At 35.7% G+C, this 19734-nt stretch overlaps 1 protein-coding gene across 1 annotated transcript; it reads right to left on the minus strand.

The window, feature by feature from the left end:
• Window positions 1-1288: 1288 nt before the first annotated feature.
• On the minus strand, window positions 1289-2242 carry LOC100062587 (putative olfactory receptor 2B8). The gene is given in 1 exon segment (XM_067053845.2): window positions 1289-2242. A coding segment is annotated over 1 exon segment (954 nt).
• Between the last annotated feature and the right edge of the window lie 17492 nt (window positions 2243-19734).

Raw genomic sequence — 19734 nt, forward strand, 5'->3', positions numbered from 1 at the left:
TGCATGTCTCTGCCTGGGACCCGAACCTGTGAGCCCATGCTGCTGAAGTGGAGTGCACTGAACTTAACCATGGTGCTGTCGGCCTGCCCTGTGACAGTTTTTTACGAATGAGATGACTGTCTGTAAAGCTAAGGCAAATGGAGATTTTTAAGAATTAATACACACTTTATTTATCCTTAAATTTTTCATAGTGATTCTGAGTAAGTTACAACACATCATGGAATACCTGGGATTAAGGCCATTTACCATAGTTTCATAATATATCACTGAATTCAAATTGTATTGGGCCTTTGCCAGATGTGAGATCCAAAGTTCCGATCAACTGAATCCTGAATCAAAGAATTTGTAAAATGGAAAGAAGAGAAAAATCTAAACACAGTTTACCCTTTGAAACCTTTGCTGCATTACTGTAGGTGAAACATGTAGAATCTGAAATAGGACTTGTGTCATGTACTACTCAGATAAGATCTTGTCCACAAAAGTTATTTTTAAAAATGAAAGTGGCTCACAAAATTAAAACCAACTCCCATACTTCATATTTTTGTTTCTCTGACTTTGTTCAAAATTATACAGAAGCATTACCTGGTATTATTATCAGTCAATGACTACCATTGTCATTAGCAGCACTCCATCGCATTCTTCACCCAGGGATCCTATGTACAGCCTTCTGTGAAATGAATGTTACATAACGGCTGCCACCCTGGTGAGGTCACAGTTTAGCCTAATTTCCGAATGGCTTCATCAGGATTGAGGCTAGTAAGTTTTTCTTTGAGCTTAAAGTTTGTTTTTTCCAGTTTCTCCACCTACTTCTATGAAAAAATGATACAGTCAAACTTTGGACTTTGTAACAGAGCCATGCCCAAAATGCAAGAATAAGTGTTATGGCCCCAGTAATTGCTATGAAATGCTAAAATGTTAGTATTTCTTACAGTGTTTCAGTGGCTTCATGCTCTTGTTGGGCTGTGCCTTTGTGATATGTACTTAAATGGTTTTTTTTGCAAGTAGAAATGGAATAATGTTCCCAAATGAGACTGAAAATAAGAAAAATCTGTGAGCTTTTAAAAACAATCAATAAAAGGCAGATGTTCTATAAAATAGAAACAGTATATCTGGAGGTTGGAATGAATCCATGAACTTTGACTTTGAATATGTATTTTCATAAGAGGATGAGGTAAGGAAATTCCTTTGAGAGCTGTCAAGGGAAATTTTGGATGAATCCTGGACGACACAAACATCTTAAGGGCTCTGGTATTCAAAGTCCTTCCATTAAAGTGTCTTCCTTGTCTCGTCATTTGGAGTCATAGTCCTTCCAAAGCACCTTCCTCATTGCTCCCTTCACATCCTTGTTCCTCAGTGTATAGATGAGGGGATTGATCATGGGAGTAACGATGGTGTAGAAAAGAGATATGAACTTGCCCTGATCCTGAGAGTAGTTGTTGCTGGGCTGGAGATAAGCATAGATGGCTGTGCCATAGAACAGGGTGACCACTGTGAGGTGGGATCCACACATCCCAAATGCTTTTCTCTGCCCTGCTGCTGACTTTATTCTTAAGATGGCCCTGATAATCCGACCATAAGAGAACATGATAAATGCAACAGGTGATAGAAGATCCAAGGCACCGACAAAGAAGATCTCAGACTGAATCATAGTGATGTCAGTACAGGCAAGCTTGAGCAATGCAGGAATCTCACAAAGGAAGTGGTCTAATTTATTTCTCCCACAAAGTGGTAAACGGAAGATGAGCACTGTCTGCAATAAAGAGTTGGTAACGCCAAAGAGCCATGAAGCAGAAGCCATGAGGACACAGAGACGTGGGTGCACGATTACTGTGTAGTGAAGGGGCCTGCATACAGCCACATAACGGTCAAATGCCATAACTCCTAAGAGAATGCATTCAGTGCATCCCAAGCCTAGAGAGATGAACAGCTGAACTACACAACCAGCAAAGGAGATAGATTTGTCTGTTCCTCTGAGATTAACCAGGAGCTGGGGAACAATGCTGGTAGTGTAACACAGGTCCAGAAAGCTGAGGTTGGAGAGGAAAAAGTACATAGGGGTGTGAAGATGTGGGTCCAGGTGGGACAATGCAATGATGGTTGTGTTTCCCAGCAAAGTGAAGATATAGAAGATCAAAAGAACCACAAAGAGGACTAGCTCCAGTTGAGGCCTGTCAGAGAAACCTAGTAGGATAAATCCAGTGAAAGAACTTCCATTTTTCTGTTCCATCCTTTGTTAGCGCATGGTTCCTGTCAAGACCAAGCATTTAGCAATTTTTAAAAGATAGCTCCCCAAAAATGGAAAGGGGGCAGAATCTATTATGCTAAAAGACATGACCAAAGGATTTTAAATGCAACTGTTTGAATAAATAATGTACTCATTGATTGACGTATTTTATACTAATTTAATTTCACATATTGCAAAATATATAATCTGATATTTAATATAAGAAAAATCAAATGATGGATCTTGTGTTTGCATCAGTCATAAGTATAAAAGGTCTGTTTCAGATTGAGTTTAATAGGATTTAAAGTTCAGTAAGAATTTCTGTACAATTTAGAGAATGGGAATAAGGGAAAACTGGGACAGTGATCAGAAAGAATAAGAAAGAAATGTGAACAGAGGGAGAGAGGTTATTCCAAATACATATGTTATACTTCTGCACAATTGGATTTGCAAGTACCTCACATGGAATAGAATATAATAAAAGATAATCACTATAATGTGTTCAGATAAAGGAATTTATGACCTAGAATGTATTTGTACAAAGGATTAAATTACATTAAAAAAATCACTAATAGTGCTACACATATACAATTTTGGGAGTTTTGCCTTTCTTCTCTACCTAATATATTATACTTGTGAGACCTACCCTCATCTTTTTGTTTGGTAGTAAAACAATTAAATATTCAAATCCACTGTGAAAATGCCACCATTCAATTATGGTGCTTAACTCTTGCCCTCAAGATGCCTAAAATTAATATACTAATTTAGCAAGAACTCTGAAAATTCATTGGCCATGCATTCTCAGCTGGAATCAGAACTCTAAAAGCCAGTGCCCAACACTTTCCTTTTCCTTCTAGTGATTTTGTTTTCATATATTACCAACAACCAGAGAGTGTCAATTTGCTGAAAGAGATAGGATTATTCCCTATCAACATTCTAATCAGAAGAAACATTTTAAAAAGTTATTCAACTGTTTAATCTATTCACAAATTGTAATGCTTTACATCACTCCCTATGACGAGATAATTAAATAGATAAACAGATAGAGATAAAGAAAGACCCATTCCCAAAGCAATGATAGGTCGAAAGATATTTTGTGAAACTAAAAGTAATAGAAGCAAAGACATAAAGGAAATGATATTTTGGTTTTGCAAAAATGTAAGGACATCCATCTGTATTAGGTTAATTTTATATATACATCATTCTAGTATCTATCTGAAGAGTTAGTTCCACTGAATCAAATACGTTGCCAGCTCTACATTTAGTCGATTGCCATTTTCATCCAGCTATTTAGTATTGTATAAGCAGGATCATACACTGACCAAAATGGAACCAGAAAATGAATAATTCAGATCTATCATTTTCAAATGTTAGGCATACTGTAAATTTTTTATTCTTCGAAGACTTTTAAAATCTAAATCACGGAGCTACGCCACTCATCAAGCCATGCTGTGGCAGTGACCCACATAGAAGATGGAGGAAGACTGGCACAGATGTTAGCTCAGGGCCAATCTTCCTCACCAGAAAAGAAAAATCTAAATCAGATTAGCATATAGACCCACTGATGTGTAAAACAAATTGGTACAAAACTGGCATAAGACAAATATTGATAAAATCTGAATAAAAGACAAATAAAGATCAAACAGAAGAAGGCAGTGGTAGAGAGGAAGGTGGGAAGTATCCTCTATCACTGACACAAATGTCTTCCTTGTCCCATAATTTAGTTGCAAGGAAAATAAACACCAAAAAAATCATATGTTTTGAAATATTAAAGCACACATAATAAAAACATAAGTGAAAGATAAGTTAAACTAACCTAAGTCCACGCTCAATTCCAAAACAACAATATGGAAGAGTACTAGTTCACATACCTTGAAAAAATGACAATATTTAATTAATAAAAATTCTTTTGCATTTAAAGTTTGAAAAGTTAAAGTATCCAAAGGTTGGAGGCTGAACTGACACGCTAATTACACTTAATAATATTAATACTAATACTAGCTGGTATTATTGAGTATTTGACATATTCCAAAATATTTACATGCATAATCTCAACTAACCTTTCAAAAATTTTTTGAAATGTATTACCGTTTCCTTTATACATATAAGGAAGATGATTAAAGTGGTTAAATACCTTACTCTAGAACAGTAAACTCCTAAATGTTTTGACACAAACCCAGGTTCCTTTGATATCAAAGTTCGTACTCTGAACCACCACATTACTTTATTGTCAATCAAATGAATGTATTAAAATTCAGAGGAATCATCTCACATGACAAGGATATAGGATTTCACAATATTTCATACTTCCCTTCATTTCTTAAAAGGATGTGATCAGTGCTATCAACAAAAAATCTATGCACAAAAAATTTCACAAGACATAGTTGTAAAAGTGAGAGACTGTTTAAGTTGTGCAAGGACAGGATACATCCGCTGATACCTGCTCAAAACAGCAAAGAAAAACAAACCATGGTTCAGTTTCATGCACACATGCCCAAATATAGAGCCACTCATCTGAAATGAACTGCTGGCTAATTTTTAAATTGTATCTAATAAAGGAAGCATACACGAAAGCCAAGGAGGGAAAAAATGAATTGCTAACTCATCCAAGGAAAACACCAATAAAATAATGCACCACTATAATAAAATAATGACGTATTTTATATTATCATATCAATGAGGACCAATACAGCGGTTGATAAAAGAGAAAACCCTGGGAGAGGAAGTTTTACAAACCATTTGATGCTTTACATGATAAAATACATATATTAATAAAAAAAGAATGCTGAATGGCTACCTGTCTGAGAGGTATAAAAATGAATATGATTGGGGCCGGCCCAATGGCCAAGTGGTTAAGTTCGTGTGCTCTCCTTCGGTGGCCCAGGGTTTCACCAGTTCGAATCCTGGGCACGGACATGGCACCACTGGTCAAGCCATGCTGAGGCGGCATCCCACTTGCCACAAGTAGAAGGATCCACAACTAAAAATACACAACTATGTAGCAGGGGGTCTTTGGGAGAAAAAGGGAAAATAAAATCTTTTAAAAAAAAATGAATATGATTTTAGGTTGAAGAATAAAATATCAGGCAAAGAAGATGCCCACTAAAACAGAAAGAAGAATATGATTGTCTCCGTGTGTAGCAATAGCTTTCAGTGCCACACTGGAGAACACATTGGGAGGTAATTAGGATACTAATGTCATATTCTACCTTCTTACTTTTATTTTTTTTCCTCATTACAATTCAGGAAAATTGCTCTCCTTTAGGAAGACTGGATATGGGAAAGATGAAGCTGCAAGATGTATTATCCCATTGATTCTCAAGAGGACGTTCTGCTGATCTGAGTCACTTTGATCCCTTCATCCTTTCTTACTCAGCATCCATACCTCCTAAAGCTGTTCGCACCACCACAAAAGCAATCTTTCGAAGGAAGGAATATTTTTGACTATGGTTAAATGAGAAATTTCATTTCATTTCCTTCCTACCACTTTTAAAGAATTGAGTAATTTGACTGGGAATCATCATCTATGTCTAGACAAGCATCAGTTGACTTAATGCAGTAAGAAGGATTGATTCATATTAGACAAATTATATAAATAACGACTGGAAATGTTAGAAACATTCATCCGAGGTACAGGAACAAGGAATAGTGTCCTTTGATGCTATAAATGATATTGCATGATATAAGAAAGTTTTACTGTAAAAAGTACACATAAATTATTACTTTGGATACAAAAAAATAAATAATTGAAAAAGCAAAGACATGCGTAGCAAAAAGTTTGAAATAGTTAAAATAAAAGCAAATAGATCTACAAAACAAATAAAGATGGCAATCTATGTAACAACTATCATCAACAAAAGAATATAATGGGAAATGACAACTCACAAGATCACAATTTTACAATAAAAATCAAGAGAACAGGCTTAAATGAAATAGGTTAAATGTTTAGTACTCACACATATCAGGTGGTAAAGGTAGTAGCTTACAATGACAGTAATTGCGCAATATTGCTTACAGTATAACTAAAAATTTTGGTGGAAGAATGCATATTTCAAGAAAAATGGATACCCAGTATGCAAACTACACATTATAAAGACAAAAGATCTGAAAGATAATGTCTGTATTTAACGTATTTCAAATTATGCAACATTCATTGATATATTTCATGTCAAACTCTGCCATATCCAGTTCCTAAATGAATTCTGAAAAAGTGCTCATAAAATTACCACAGCCCCGAGGCTATGACTGAATTGCTATTTCTTTAATAACGCTTCTGTCTCATAGGCCTGAGCTGAACTCAGACTTATTAGGACTGGACACTGATGGCAATGGAGGATATATAAAGGAGGGGGCAGTGGATCTATCACTGTGCTGAAAACGACAGGTCTACTGAACATTACAGTGTTTTAGTTCAGATTCTGTGGGAGAAGAGGCTGAAGTAGGAATTCCATCACATGTTGTTTATTGAGGGAATGTTCTCAGGATAAAGGGAGTGAGGGAAGCAAATAGAGCAGAGAATGTTGCTAAGCAAGGATGTGATCTCAGGTGGAATATAGCATGAGCCTGATCCCCTAAGAAGCTGGAGCAGGACTCTGCAATAGAACTAACTGTGATGGTAGAAATATTCTGTATTCACTGATACAGGAGCCACTGTCCACACGTTGCTACATGAGCATTTGAAATGTGGTAGAACTGAATTTTAAATTTAAATTTAAATTTACATGTGGCTAGTTACTACTGTACTAGGCAGCATAACTTTGGAACATGAATTGCAGCAGATTTAGTTCCATCTTGAGGCAAAAGCAGCCTTTCCTATAGCCCATGAGTTTGTCATTGGTTGTTGGCTGCCCCCATCAGTTTCCAGAGGCCTCCTGGAAATGAGACTGTCTTTCAGCTGAGGGCAATTGTCTGCAGAAAGGAATGCCTGTGAACCTCGCAGCCAATACTCATAACAAGCGTGGTTTGGATGGATACTCCAGCCAGTAAAGAGGATGTGTGCAGGGCTCCAACAGCATTCATACAAAACAATCCATTCATGAGCATGTGCAAGGATGGAAGGGTGGTCATTAGTGTACTTTATACATCAGTTCAATGTAATCCCATAAAAAATTGTTCACCAATTATTTAAACAATCAAGCAATCAGGCAATCCTTTCTCTTCCTTTTTCCTCTTCAAATTAGTATTTGTACTCAATTGAAGACTCATCATTTCTCATTAACAATAAATTCAAAACAAAAATGCGTTGACACAATATTCACAAATGAAACTTTCTCCTAACTTGCAACCTAGCATTTTGAAGATTGCATACATGTTTAAGATATTTTTGTACCTCTTTAAGGGAGGAAATGAACATTTAAAAACTACAGATTGTATCATAAATTTTAAGCATGGCGAACAAATATTGTGTAATTTCACAGAGAATAAATAGATAAAGGGAAAGAGTGAAAGCATATAATATAATACATTACATACACACATACACTATTATTCGATTACTGAAGGGCATATTTTATTACACCTAATTTGCTCTTTTCAAATTATTTTTCATATGTACAGGCTGGAGTATAATGAATGTATACAATATAATGAAACATCTAGGAAGGAATTGTTGGACTCTAAAATGAACAATTAAATTTAGTTCTAATATTTGGTGAATTCTGTAGTCTGTCCCTTAAGCCAATGGACATCTATGAAAACCAATTCAGCTTTTTGTTTCGAGAACAATTGCAGATGAAAATGAACCAACTTGCCAATTCCTAAAGCAAAACAGAGACTGAGTTCTATTCCACTTAACTTTATTCACCTTATCTGTGTGTCCTAAGCTATTTCTCTACCTCTTTTCCCACTTACCGCTTTTAATATAATACTGAGATTGGAATTTGAATATGTAGAATCAGGAAACAGGTTGTGTGAAGTGAGTGCAGAGATTGATTATACCAGCATTGGATTATCCAGAAATTTTTCTTAAGCCAGAGACACTTTCTCATGATGACTTCACATATCTTCACACGGTACTAGAGAACTGCATTCTGCCTCTAGGTGGTGGGAAGATGAAGGAAAGTAATTTTGAACTCTCAGTGTTATTTCCACGATACAGTGACCTAGTTTTATGACAGAGACCCTTAAGAACAACATGAGAATGTGATGTGAAACTGGGCTGTGGCTAGGCCCACACAGATGGAGAAACTAACCTGTTTACCTGGCTGAAGTCTCTGGAGAGTGTATGTCCTATACTGTTAATTAACTCATGTCACTGAGCTATCCAAAGAGGACAATCCTCTGGGAAAATGAATATCAAAGAGGATGCCAGAGGATACCTAGTGTATCTCTTCTATAATTTCATATATTTGACAGAGAATAGATAACTCACCCTAGACCTCCTTGTTACCTTAGCTCTCATCTCTAAATGACTTAAAGATCTTATAGAAAACTTGAGACATTTTTCTCACAACCGCAAAACATTTGTACATAAATATACAAATAAACAAGAATTCATAGTTACTTAATTTTAAATGTAAATATGCAAATTATTTATTAATAGAATTCATAATCAATTTATAAGGGATCACAAAGCTAATAATTAGGCACCCACTAAATTTTAAGGTGAATATAATAGAAAGCAACCCTCATGCTTATTCCCAAACTTCTAATGTGGATAAGAAAAAAATCTCAAACCACTGTAGCACTGTGCAGTTTAGATGTAAAGGTTTTAATGATTTACTCCAACAACAAAAAGGAACATTTTTTATTTTTAATGAAACTTTCATGATTTCTTTAAATTCTACCAGTCTTTGCTTTTGAGGTCCACTGGATTTTGATTTGACCAGGATTGTTATCAATAATAGCCAAAGGAAAATGGAAGGAAATTGATGGGTGTTTTGTCTGTTGAAGTCAAGTTTGAAGATCAGTTAATTTCTTTCAAAACAACTTATCTTCACTTGACTATACAGGCAAAAGGCAGGCATAAACAACAATATGTGACCTTGGCAAGCTTGGGCCCAGAACAGCAAATGCAGCTGGAAAAATAAAATAAAATCCGTCTATCCAGAGTGGAACATATTTTGTTTCAGAGTAATGGATGACTGCTAAGAAGCAGGATAAGCTAGCCCAGAGAAAGGCATTTAGGTTTGAAGCATCTTGGGTTTTGTATGCCATTAGTCACACAAGTATAGAGAGCTTCTGTGATTAATTTCCAACCTATGGCCAACTCTTTCCCATATATCCAGAAATTCCCATTTTATTTATCATATTCAGCCTAGGAAAGTAAAGTACCTATCTCCTACTAAAAACATTCTTACATTAGAATTTTCTCAGTTATCTGCCTACTAGTCAAATCTCTCCATAATATTTGTAAGGAGGACTAGTAAAAACTAATACTGCTTAGGGTGTCCAGAGGAGGGAGGGAAATACAGACTGGCTATTAATGCTTTTCTTCAGTTAATTCTTGCTGCTGCAAGTGTTAATTAGTAAAATCATTTTGGATAATAGTTTTCCTTTATCTAGGAATGAAGACCTGTAACTTACATCACTAGGTTTACTTATCTCTGAAGTAGTTCTTGGTCATGTGCCCCAAGAAACATGTATAAGAATGCTCATAGCAGCATTATTTGTATTTACCAAGATGTGGAAACAATCCAAATGCTCATAAACAGTAAAACTGGTAAATTGTAGCCTATTGATACAACAGAGAAATAGACAAAAACAAACATGAATAAACTAAACCTAAACAAATTGAAATGACGTCCTTCACACAAAAATGCTGAGCAAAAGATGCAACTGACAAGGTAATTTATCCTTCTACATAAAATTTAAACACAGGTAAAACAAACTGTTATTTATAAATAATAATATGTTTAGTAAAACGACAGTTATAGTCAAAAATTATAGTAAAAACTGAAACGAGTATCAAAAGCTGTTTATAACAAAGTCAGGATCAATGGAGAGAGAAAGGGATGCAGTTGGGTAGAGGCTGTCTGAGGTACTATCAAGGATCTAGTTTTTAATAGGAGTGGTGGCATCATGACTGTTCACTTTTAATTATTTTTTAAACAGAACAAATTTTTAAACATATATACATAGAAGCCAGAGAATAGAGAGATACACGTTGACTGAGAGAGAGATACACATTGACTGAGAGACAGAGACAGAGAGATAGCCAGAGTACATAAGAACAGCTCATAGGACAATGTTATACCAAATGTTATACCTGTGACAATAAGAAAGCAGGAACAAGAGGCTATATAAAAATAACATAAATGGGGGCCAACTGGGTGACGTAGTGGTCAAAATTGTGAGTTCTGTTTTAGTAGCCCCCGGGGGAAAGGGAAAAGGGAAAGGCTCAGAAACAAACGGAAAGGTAGAGAAGACAAATCTAGAATGACCGAAAAAAGGAGCTGAGGGAGACAGTAGATATAGCAGCGATTTGAGTTAAATAGAACAGAGCTATACACTAACACTGAAAACAAAAGGAAAATAATAGGGAAAACAATAAAATAATGGTCAAAACAATTCTCAAAAGCTCAAAGAGCTCAAAATGCATTGAAGTAATTTCAATTAATATGTAGTAAAAGACTACAAAGCAAGCATGCTCTTTAATTATTCTATATCAAAAAATAATTCACTTCTTGAAGGGACATTTAAATACATGACCATCTTATACAAAAGGTAGGACGTATTGAATCTAGACATCTATATTTCCACCAAAAGTTGATGGTAACAGAATTTAATCGCTTCCTGTTTGGTACAACATCCAGTCCCTCACCCCTCTCCTGTACAAGGTGTGTTCTGGAGATTCTCATGTAAACAGAGTTTATATACACTGGAGCTGGACACCTCATTGTTCCCATGATGTTCTTGAAGGATCCTCCCAAACTATTTCATCTTGGAGGGAATTTTCTAGAACCTAAATAAAATTAGGTATAGTTAGGCTTCTGGGGAATTGACTTTGAGTACTCTAACTCAAAACATAGATCACATGCTACATGTCCTACATCTGCTCCCTCCCACCCTCAAAACATGCACACGCACATACATAGGCCAAAACATTTGCATTACAAAGCTTCCAAAGTTTTGTTTACTGCATCTTATTTGATTCTTTGCTCAATGAATGAATCTGTGCTTATGTTGCTCAATATACAAGAAACTTAAAACAATTTGAACGAATTTGTATTTTAATAAATTAACGTTTTTTTTAACTTTAGCCATTTTGGGACCAACTCTATAATTGTAAGTAATTAAATATGAAAATTAATGACATCTTAAAATTGAAAATTACAATGGCAAAGCTTACAATCACACTAAGGGTATCTGTGAATGCACAACATGCTGATTAAAACATTAATAAAAGTGGATTGCCATCTTTTGGTAATCATTAGTCTTTTCCTAATGAGAGTAAGGGCTTATTAAAAGGAATTAAAAAGATATTCCTACTATTCCATAGAAGAGCATGACTTTGGACTCTGAATATCTAGGTTCACATCTTAGCTTCATCATTTAGAAGCTGTGTCACTTCAAGTAAGAATTTAACCCTCCTCTTACAGAGTGTGCTCAGCTATAAAAGGAGGATGATATTGTCCCTCAGTGTTGTGGTAAATAAGTAAGATAAAAAATGTAAGTCCGTTATAAATTTTAAAGCATTATGTAAATGTGAAAATCTACTAACATTTCATGTGATTGTAATATTTCTGTTTATAATTTTCATTTTATATCATTAATTTTCATAATTTAATTACTTAAAATGACAGAGTTGGTCCAAAATAGCTAACATCATACATTTTCTTCAGTGTACTTCACAGATGACCTTTAATTGTGCCATTCTATTGGCTACTTCCTCCTTGACATGGTCTTCAGGGAGCTGTTATAAAATTGCTCAGCCATGATGTTCTCACATGTCAGTGACCATTACTTTTCTGATTTCTTCTGAAACCCAAGTCCTTTACCTTTAATTCTGTTTTACACATTTCATCTTTAAAAATGATGGTACTTCAACAGAACCACCAAAGAGATCATTATCAATGTATAATAAGCTCTAATCCCTCCCTCCGAGTATCATCCTATATGTCCATTGCCACTCCTGACACATCTACTTGGGTATTTGCAAATACTATGGCTCAATAAACTCACTGTTTCCCTCTCCCTCAGGAAAGTAGCTGTATTAGTTACCTATATTAGATTCCTAGGGATTTTGTATCCTGCAACTTTACTGACTTTGTTTATTCTAACAGTTTTTTGGTTGAGTCTTTAGGGTTTTCTATATACTATATCACATCATATGCAAATAGTGAGATTTTTACTTCTTTCTTTCTTATTTTGGTGCTTTTTTCCCCCTAATTTCTCTGAGTAGGACTTTCAGTACTGTGTTGAATAAAAGAGGCTAGAGTGGACATTTTGCCCAACCTTGTAGGCTAGAGGCCTACAGCAACTGTAAGCCCCTGAGGCTAGCAACCAGCCATGCTGGGGCCTAATCCTTTAACAGAAAAACTGCAACAGGAATGTGCTATAAGACCTTGTAGCCAACTGTGCAGGGGCTTGCCACACCCAATAAAGTGACAGAAGGGACCATAGCAGTCACAGGCAGCTGAGTATGACAACCAGTTGACCAGAAAGACGGCCTAGCCTTCTGGGCACCTGCAAGAAGAGCAACCCTGACACAATGGAAGGACACATGCTGCCAACACAGGGGACACTTCTGCAACATTTGGAACTCGTGAGGAGAGTGAAGCACACTGCTGGACCTGATAAGGTATCACTTAAATAAGAGCCTCTCTGAAAGACTTGGAGATGCAGCTGATATACCTCATACATAGATATGAGCAGAGAGAAAGAAACACTTTCCAAATAAAGGAAAAGACAAATCCTCAGAAAAAGAACTAAACAAAAAAGAAATAAACAATCTACCTGATAAAGAGTAAAAACTAATAGTCATAAGGCTGCTCACTGATCATGGGAGAAGAATGGATGAACTCAGTGAGAAGTTCAACAAAGAATTAGAAAATATAAAAAAGAACCAATAAAAACTGAAGAATATAATAATGGAAATGAAAAATTCATGGAGGGGCTCGATGGCAGACTAGAAGATCAGAAGAGCAGATCAGTTAGCCGGATGAAAGACTAGAGGAAATCACTGAAGATGAACAGATAAAAGGAAGAAAAGTTAAAAGAACAAGGACAGTCTAAGAGACCTCTTGGACAGCACTAAGTGCACTAACATCTGTATTATAGGTGTCTCAGAATGAGAATAGAGAAACAAAGAGGCAGAGAATCAATTTGAAGAAATAGTAACTGAAAACTTTACTAACCGAACAAAGGAAACAGACATCCAGGTGCAGGAAACAGAGAGAACCAAACAAGATGAACCCAAAGAGGCCCACACTAAGACACGTTACAATTAAAATGTTCAAGGATTAAAGATAAAGAGAGAATTCTAAAAGCTGCAAGAGAAAGACAACAAGTTACCTACAAAGGAAATCCCTAAGCCTATCAGCTGACTTCTCAGCAGAAACATTACAGGCAAGAAGGGAGTGGCATGATATATTTAAAGTGCTGAAAGGAAAAAACCTACAGCCAAGAATACTCTACCTGGCAAGAATATCATTCAGAATGGAAGGAGAGCTAAAGGCTTTTCCAGACTAGAAAAAACCTAAAGAAGTTTATCAAGCCCTACAAGAAATGCTAAAGGAAGTTAATCAAGCGGGAAAATAAAAGACTACAAATATAAATAAGAATATTATTAAAAAAATACAATATAATCACTGGTAAAGGCAAATACACAGTAAAGGTAGCAGATGAACCAAATATGAAACTAATATGAAAGTCAAAAGGCAAAAGTACCAAAATTATCTGTTTCCATCATGAAAGGGTAATGGATACACATACCAAAAAAAAGTTAGATATGGTATCAAAAACATAAAACCTGGGAGGAGGGGTTAAAAATGTAGAGCTTTAAGCAAGAGGTCAAGCTTAAGAGATCATCAACTTAACATAGAGTGCTATATACATAGGTTATTATATATCACCTTCATGGTAATCACAAACTAGAAACCTATAAGAAGTACACAAAAAATTATGAGAACAGAACTCAAACATAATACTAAAGAAAGCAATCAAACCACAAAGAAAGAAAGCATGCGAAGAGGAAAGAAACAGAAGAACTACTAAAACTCCAAGATAGATCACGTATTAGGCCACAAAACAAGTCTCAATAAATTTAAGAAGATTGAAATAATACCAAGCATCTTTTCTGACCACAATGATATGAAACTAGAAATCAACTACACGAAGAGAATTAGAAAAGCCACAAATATGTGGAGATTAAACAAAATGCTACTGAACAACAACTGGGTCAATGAACAAATCAAAGAAGAAATTTAAAAAAATACCCAGAGACAAACAAAAATGATACAACATGCCAAAATATATGGGACACAGCAAACACAGTTCTAAGAGGAAAGTTTATAGAAATGCAGGCTTACCTCAACAAATAAGAACTGGAAAAAGAAGAACAAAGCCCAAAGTCAGTAGAAAGAAGGAAAATAAGAAAAGTCAGAGCAGAAATTAGTGAAGTAGAGTCTACAATAACAATAGAAAATGAATGAAACTAAGACCTGGTTCTTTGAGAACATAAACATAATTGACAAACCTTTAACTAGACTTACAAAGAAAAAAGACAGAACACAAATAAAATCAGAAATGAAAGAGGAGAAATTACAAAGGACACCTCAGAAATACAAAAGATTATAAGAGAATACTATGAAAAGCTATATGCCAATAAATTGGATTGTCTAGAATAAATGGATAAATTCTTAGAATCATACAACCTTCAAAAACTGAAACAGGAAGCAATAGAGAGTTTGAATAGACCAATAACCAGTAAGGAAACTGAAACAGTTATCAAAAAAAAAAATGCCAAAAAAATAGAACTCCAGGACTAGGCTATTTCCTTGGTCAATTCTACCAATCATTCAAAGAAGACTTAATACCTATCCCTCAAATTCTTCCAAAAAATTGAAGAGGACGGGAAGCTTCCTAACTCATTCTACAAGGCTAACATTACCCTGATAGCAAAACCAGACAAGGACAACACATAAAAAGAAAATTACAGGGTAATATCACTGATAAACGTGGATGCAAATATCCTCAACAAAATACTACCAAAATGAATACAACAATACATTAAAAAGATCATACACCACGATTAAGTGAGATTTATTCCAGGGATGCAGGTATGGCTCCATATCTACAAATCAATCAACATGATAGACCAGAATAACAAAATGAAGAATAAAAATCACATGACCATGTCAATAGATGCAGAGAAAGCATTTGACAAGATACAACATCCATTTATGACAACAACTCTGAATAGAATTGGTGTCAAAGGAAAGTACCTCAACATAATAAAGCCCATATATAACAAACTCACAACCAATATCATACTCAACAGAGGAAAACTAAAAGTGATCCCTCTAAGAACAGAAACCAGACAAGGATTCCCAGTTTTACCACTCTTATTTAACATAGTATTGGAAGTCCTAGCCAGAGTAAACAGGCAAGAAAAAGAAATAAAATGAATCCATTGGAAAAGAAGAAGCGAAACTGTCAGTATTTGCAGATGACATAATTTTATATATAGAAAACCCTAAAGAATCCACCAAAAAACTTTTAGAAATATTAAGTAAGTATCGTAAAGTTGCAGGATACAAAATCAACCTACAGAAATCAGTTGCATTTGATACAACATCAACAAAGTTGCAGAAAGAGAAATCAAGAATACAATCCCATTTACAATTACATCAACAAGAATAAAATACTGAGGAATAAATTTAACCAAAGAAGTGAAGATCTGTACACTGAAAACTATAAAACATTGTTGAAAGAAATTGAAGAAGACACAAATAAATGGAAAGATACTTTGTGCTCTTGGATTAGAAGCATTAACATAGTTAAAATGTCCATACTTCCTAAAGCAATCCACAGATTCAATGCAATCCATATCAAAGTTCCAACAACATTTTTCACAGAAATAGAACAAAGAATCCTAAAATTTATATGGAACAACAAAAGACCCTGAATAGCCAAAGGAATCCTGAGAAAATGAACAAAGCTGGAGGTATCTCACTCCCTGATTTCACAGCATACTATAAAGCTATAGTAATCAAAACAGCATGGTACTGGCACAAAAACAGACACACAGATCAATGAAACAGAAGGGAGATCCCAGAAATAAACCTATACATCTATGGACAGCTCATTTTTGACATGGGAGCCAAGAACATACAATGGAGAAAGGAGAGTCTCTTCAATAAACGGTTTTGGGAAAACTGTACAGCCACATGCAAAAGAATGAAATTAGATCATTATCTCACACCATACACAAAAATTAATTCAAAATGGATTAAAGACTTGAGTGTAAGACCTGAAACCATAAAACTTCTGGAAGAAAATATAGGCAGTACACTCCTTGACATTGGTCTTAGCAGCATATTTTCAAGCACCATCTTTGAATGGCAAGGGAAACAATAGAACAAATAAACAAATGGGGCTACATCAAACTAAACAGCTTCTGCACAGCACAGGAAACCATCAACAAATCAGAAAGACAACCTAACAATTGGGAGAAGATATTTGCAGACCAGATGTCTGATAAGGGATTAATATCCAAAATATATAAAGAACTCATACATCTCAACAACAAAAATACTAACAACCCAATTAAAAATTGGGCAAAAGATACGAACATTTTTCCAAAGGAGATGATCTGATGGCCAACAGACACGTGAGAAGATGTTCAATGTCACTAATTATTAAGGAAATGTAAATCAGAACTAAAATGAGATATCACCTCACATCCATCAGAGTGGCTATAATTAACAAGACAATAAATAACAGGTGTTGGAGAGGATGTGGGAAAAAGAGAACTCTCATACATTGCTGGTGGAAGTGAAAACTGGTACAACCACCATGGAAATAGTATGGGGGTTCCTCAAAAAAAATAAGAATAGAACTACTATATGATCCCGCTATTCCACTGCTAGGTACGAAGTAAAGAATATCAAAGCAGGAATGCATAAAGATATATACTCTTCCACGTTCCTTGTGGAATTATTCACAATATCCAAGACTTGGAAGCAACCTTGGTGCCCATCAAAGGATGAATGGATAAAGATGATGTGCTATATATACACTATGGAATACTACTCAGACACACACAAAAAAATGAAATCTTGCCATTTGTGACAGAATGGATGGACCTTGAGGGTACTATTCTAAGAGAAATAAGTCAGAAGGAGAAAGTCAAATACCATATGATCTCACTCATAAATAGAAGGTAAAGAAAAGAATAGAGAGACACAGATTGGATTGGTGGTTACCAGTGGGGAAGAGGGTAAAAGGGGTGATTAGGCGCTGTGTATGGTGATGGATTGTAATTAGTCTTTGAGTGGTGAACATGACGTAATCTAAAAAGAAATCGAAATATAATGAGGTACATCTGAAATTTATATAATGTGATAAACTAATGTTACCTCAATAAAAAAGTTTAAAAAAAAAAGAATCCACTTTAAGCAATGCTTCATGTGAGTCTGACTGACATTTGGGGTCTCTGATGATCACTCATCAGCTGAGCCAAAGATGTACACTCTGTGTTCCTCAGGGGACACAAGGACTGGGTGGGGGATGAGAATTGGCCACCCCAAAATTTACCTCTTTGCTTTGATTATTTTTCAGAACAAATGACCCTGAAAGAGACTTTGCTCTCCCCCTAACTGCCAAATATAATTTAAGATAAAAGCCCTATTCCAGGAATATCATAAGATAACATTGTCTATAGAGGGCCCAACAAATACTTGTTTAACAAACATTTGCATTTCTATCTCCACTTAAATTGCCTTCTTCCCCTTTGAAGCCCCAAACCACTACCCTCAACATCCTCCTTTGTCTTTAGCTGAATATGGTATTTAAGGCAGCAGCTTCGGCCATTCTGTCTGAGTTACTCAGTTTCTCTGGGTTTCTCCCATGAATACATGATATTCAACTTTTATTTTCCCCTGCTATTCTATCTCATAACAATTTAATTCTTAGACAAGCCAGAAGGACCTAGAGGGTAGAGGAATTGTCTTCCTCTCCTATAGCTGGAAGAATCCATGAATTGTCCTAGGGCATAATGATAGTCCTGAACTCCACATGCTCAACACAGATGGGACAAAGGAATTTAGCCAACCTTTGGTAAAATCACTGCAGCTTTTCCACAGTTGTTGTTGAGAATTCAGAAGGAAACAATCCAAATAATTTGGGGGGCCATTGACTCAACCCCTGTAGTCTGTTATAGACAAAGCATGGAGAGCTTGAGAAGGTAGAGTTCTTAGATCCCATTTGAAAAATGTTACAGCACAATACTGAACCTGAGATTGGCCTCTTGTGCAATTTTTTTAAAATTTTATCATGGGGCTCAGAGATGTTTATTATCTGTAATTTATTTCCAAGGAATGTAACTATTTCAAGTCCCATTCACGTGTTTACTTAAAGGAAATAAATGTGTTTGGCAGCGTTTTGTGTGTCCTTAAGAGCAGAGAAGCAGTGGCTCAGTCAGAACAATAGTCTCTGTAGTGTCAATGCAAATAACGATAATCATTTTATTGCAAAAGAAAAGAAAAGAGTTTTATTTGAGTCAAACTGAGGACTATATCCTGGGAGTCTCAGCCTTCACAGGGGAAGAAAAGGGCCTGGAGAAGAGTGATTTTTAGCACAGATATATACCTTTTCAAAACAAAGATGCATACATCAAGCATGACAGGGGTACATTCCTGCAAGAGTTCAAGGAGAAGTTTCTTACAGATTAGCATGTACACAGCAGGTCAACATGACTCTGGCGTCCTGGGGACTGAGACATATCTTCAAAGAGTGCTGGTGTTGTAAGAAGGGAGGTATTGATTCTTATCTTCAAAAGAGTACAATTTTTTACTTTAAGGTAATGATTAAAGCAGATGTACAATACACATTTGACAGGTCAAATGTCAGGCTTCTTGGGTTCAAATAAAATTCAGGCCAGATCAACTCAAACCAGAATGGCTTCCCCATATACTTCAATGGATAAAAATTTTCTTATATCAATGGCTTCAGGAGACCTTGAGGTTTTCGGCACCAAACAAAGTTCATTCAAGGGATTTTAAATTGACCACTTGGGTAGAAATTTCAAGGTGCTGTTGAGCAATAATGGAGAGTGGGAAATTTGTCACAACTTGGGGTAAGCAGTATTCCAAAACTGTTTTTATACTGGTATAAATTAAGCATTTCTATGGTGTCAAATTACGTTTTTCCAAGTGTTGATTTCAAGTGTGAATGCTGGGATGCTCTTAAGGATACAGATAGAATCTTGACCATGTGTATAATCTCTCCTAGCTGTCATTGCCAGTTCACCAACCTGGGTCTCTTTCAAGATCACTTGTCATGAGCATGACCAACAGAGGAGGTTCAAGGCCCAGGAAGATGTAGGTTGGTTGTCAGGACAGGAGACT

This window comes from Equus caballus, chromosome 20, assembly GCF_041296265.1.
Source record: "Equus caballus isolate H_3958 breed thoroughbred chromosome 20, TB-T2T, whole genome shotgun sequence".
Taxonomy (NCBI): Eukaryota; Metazoa; Chordata; class Mammalia; order Perissodactyla; family Equidae; genus Equus; species Equus caballus.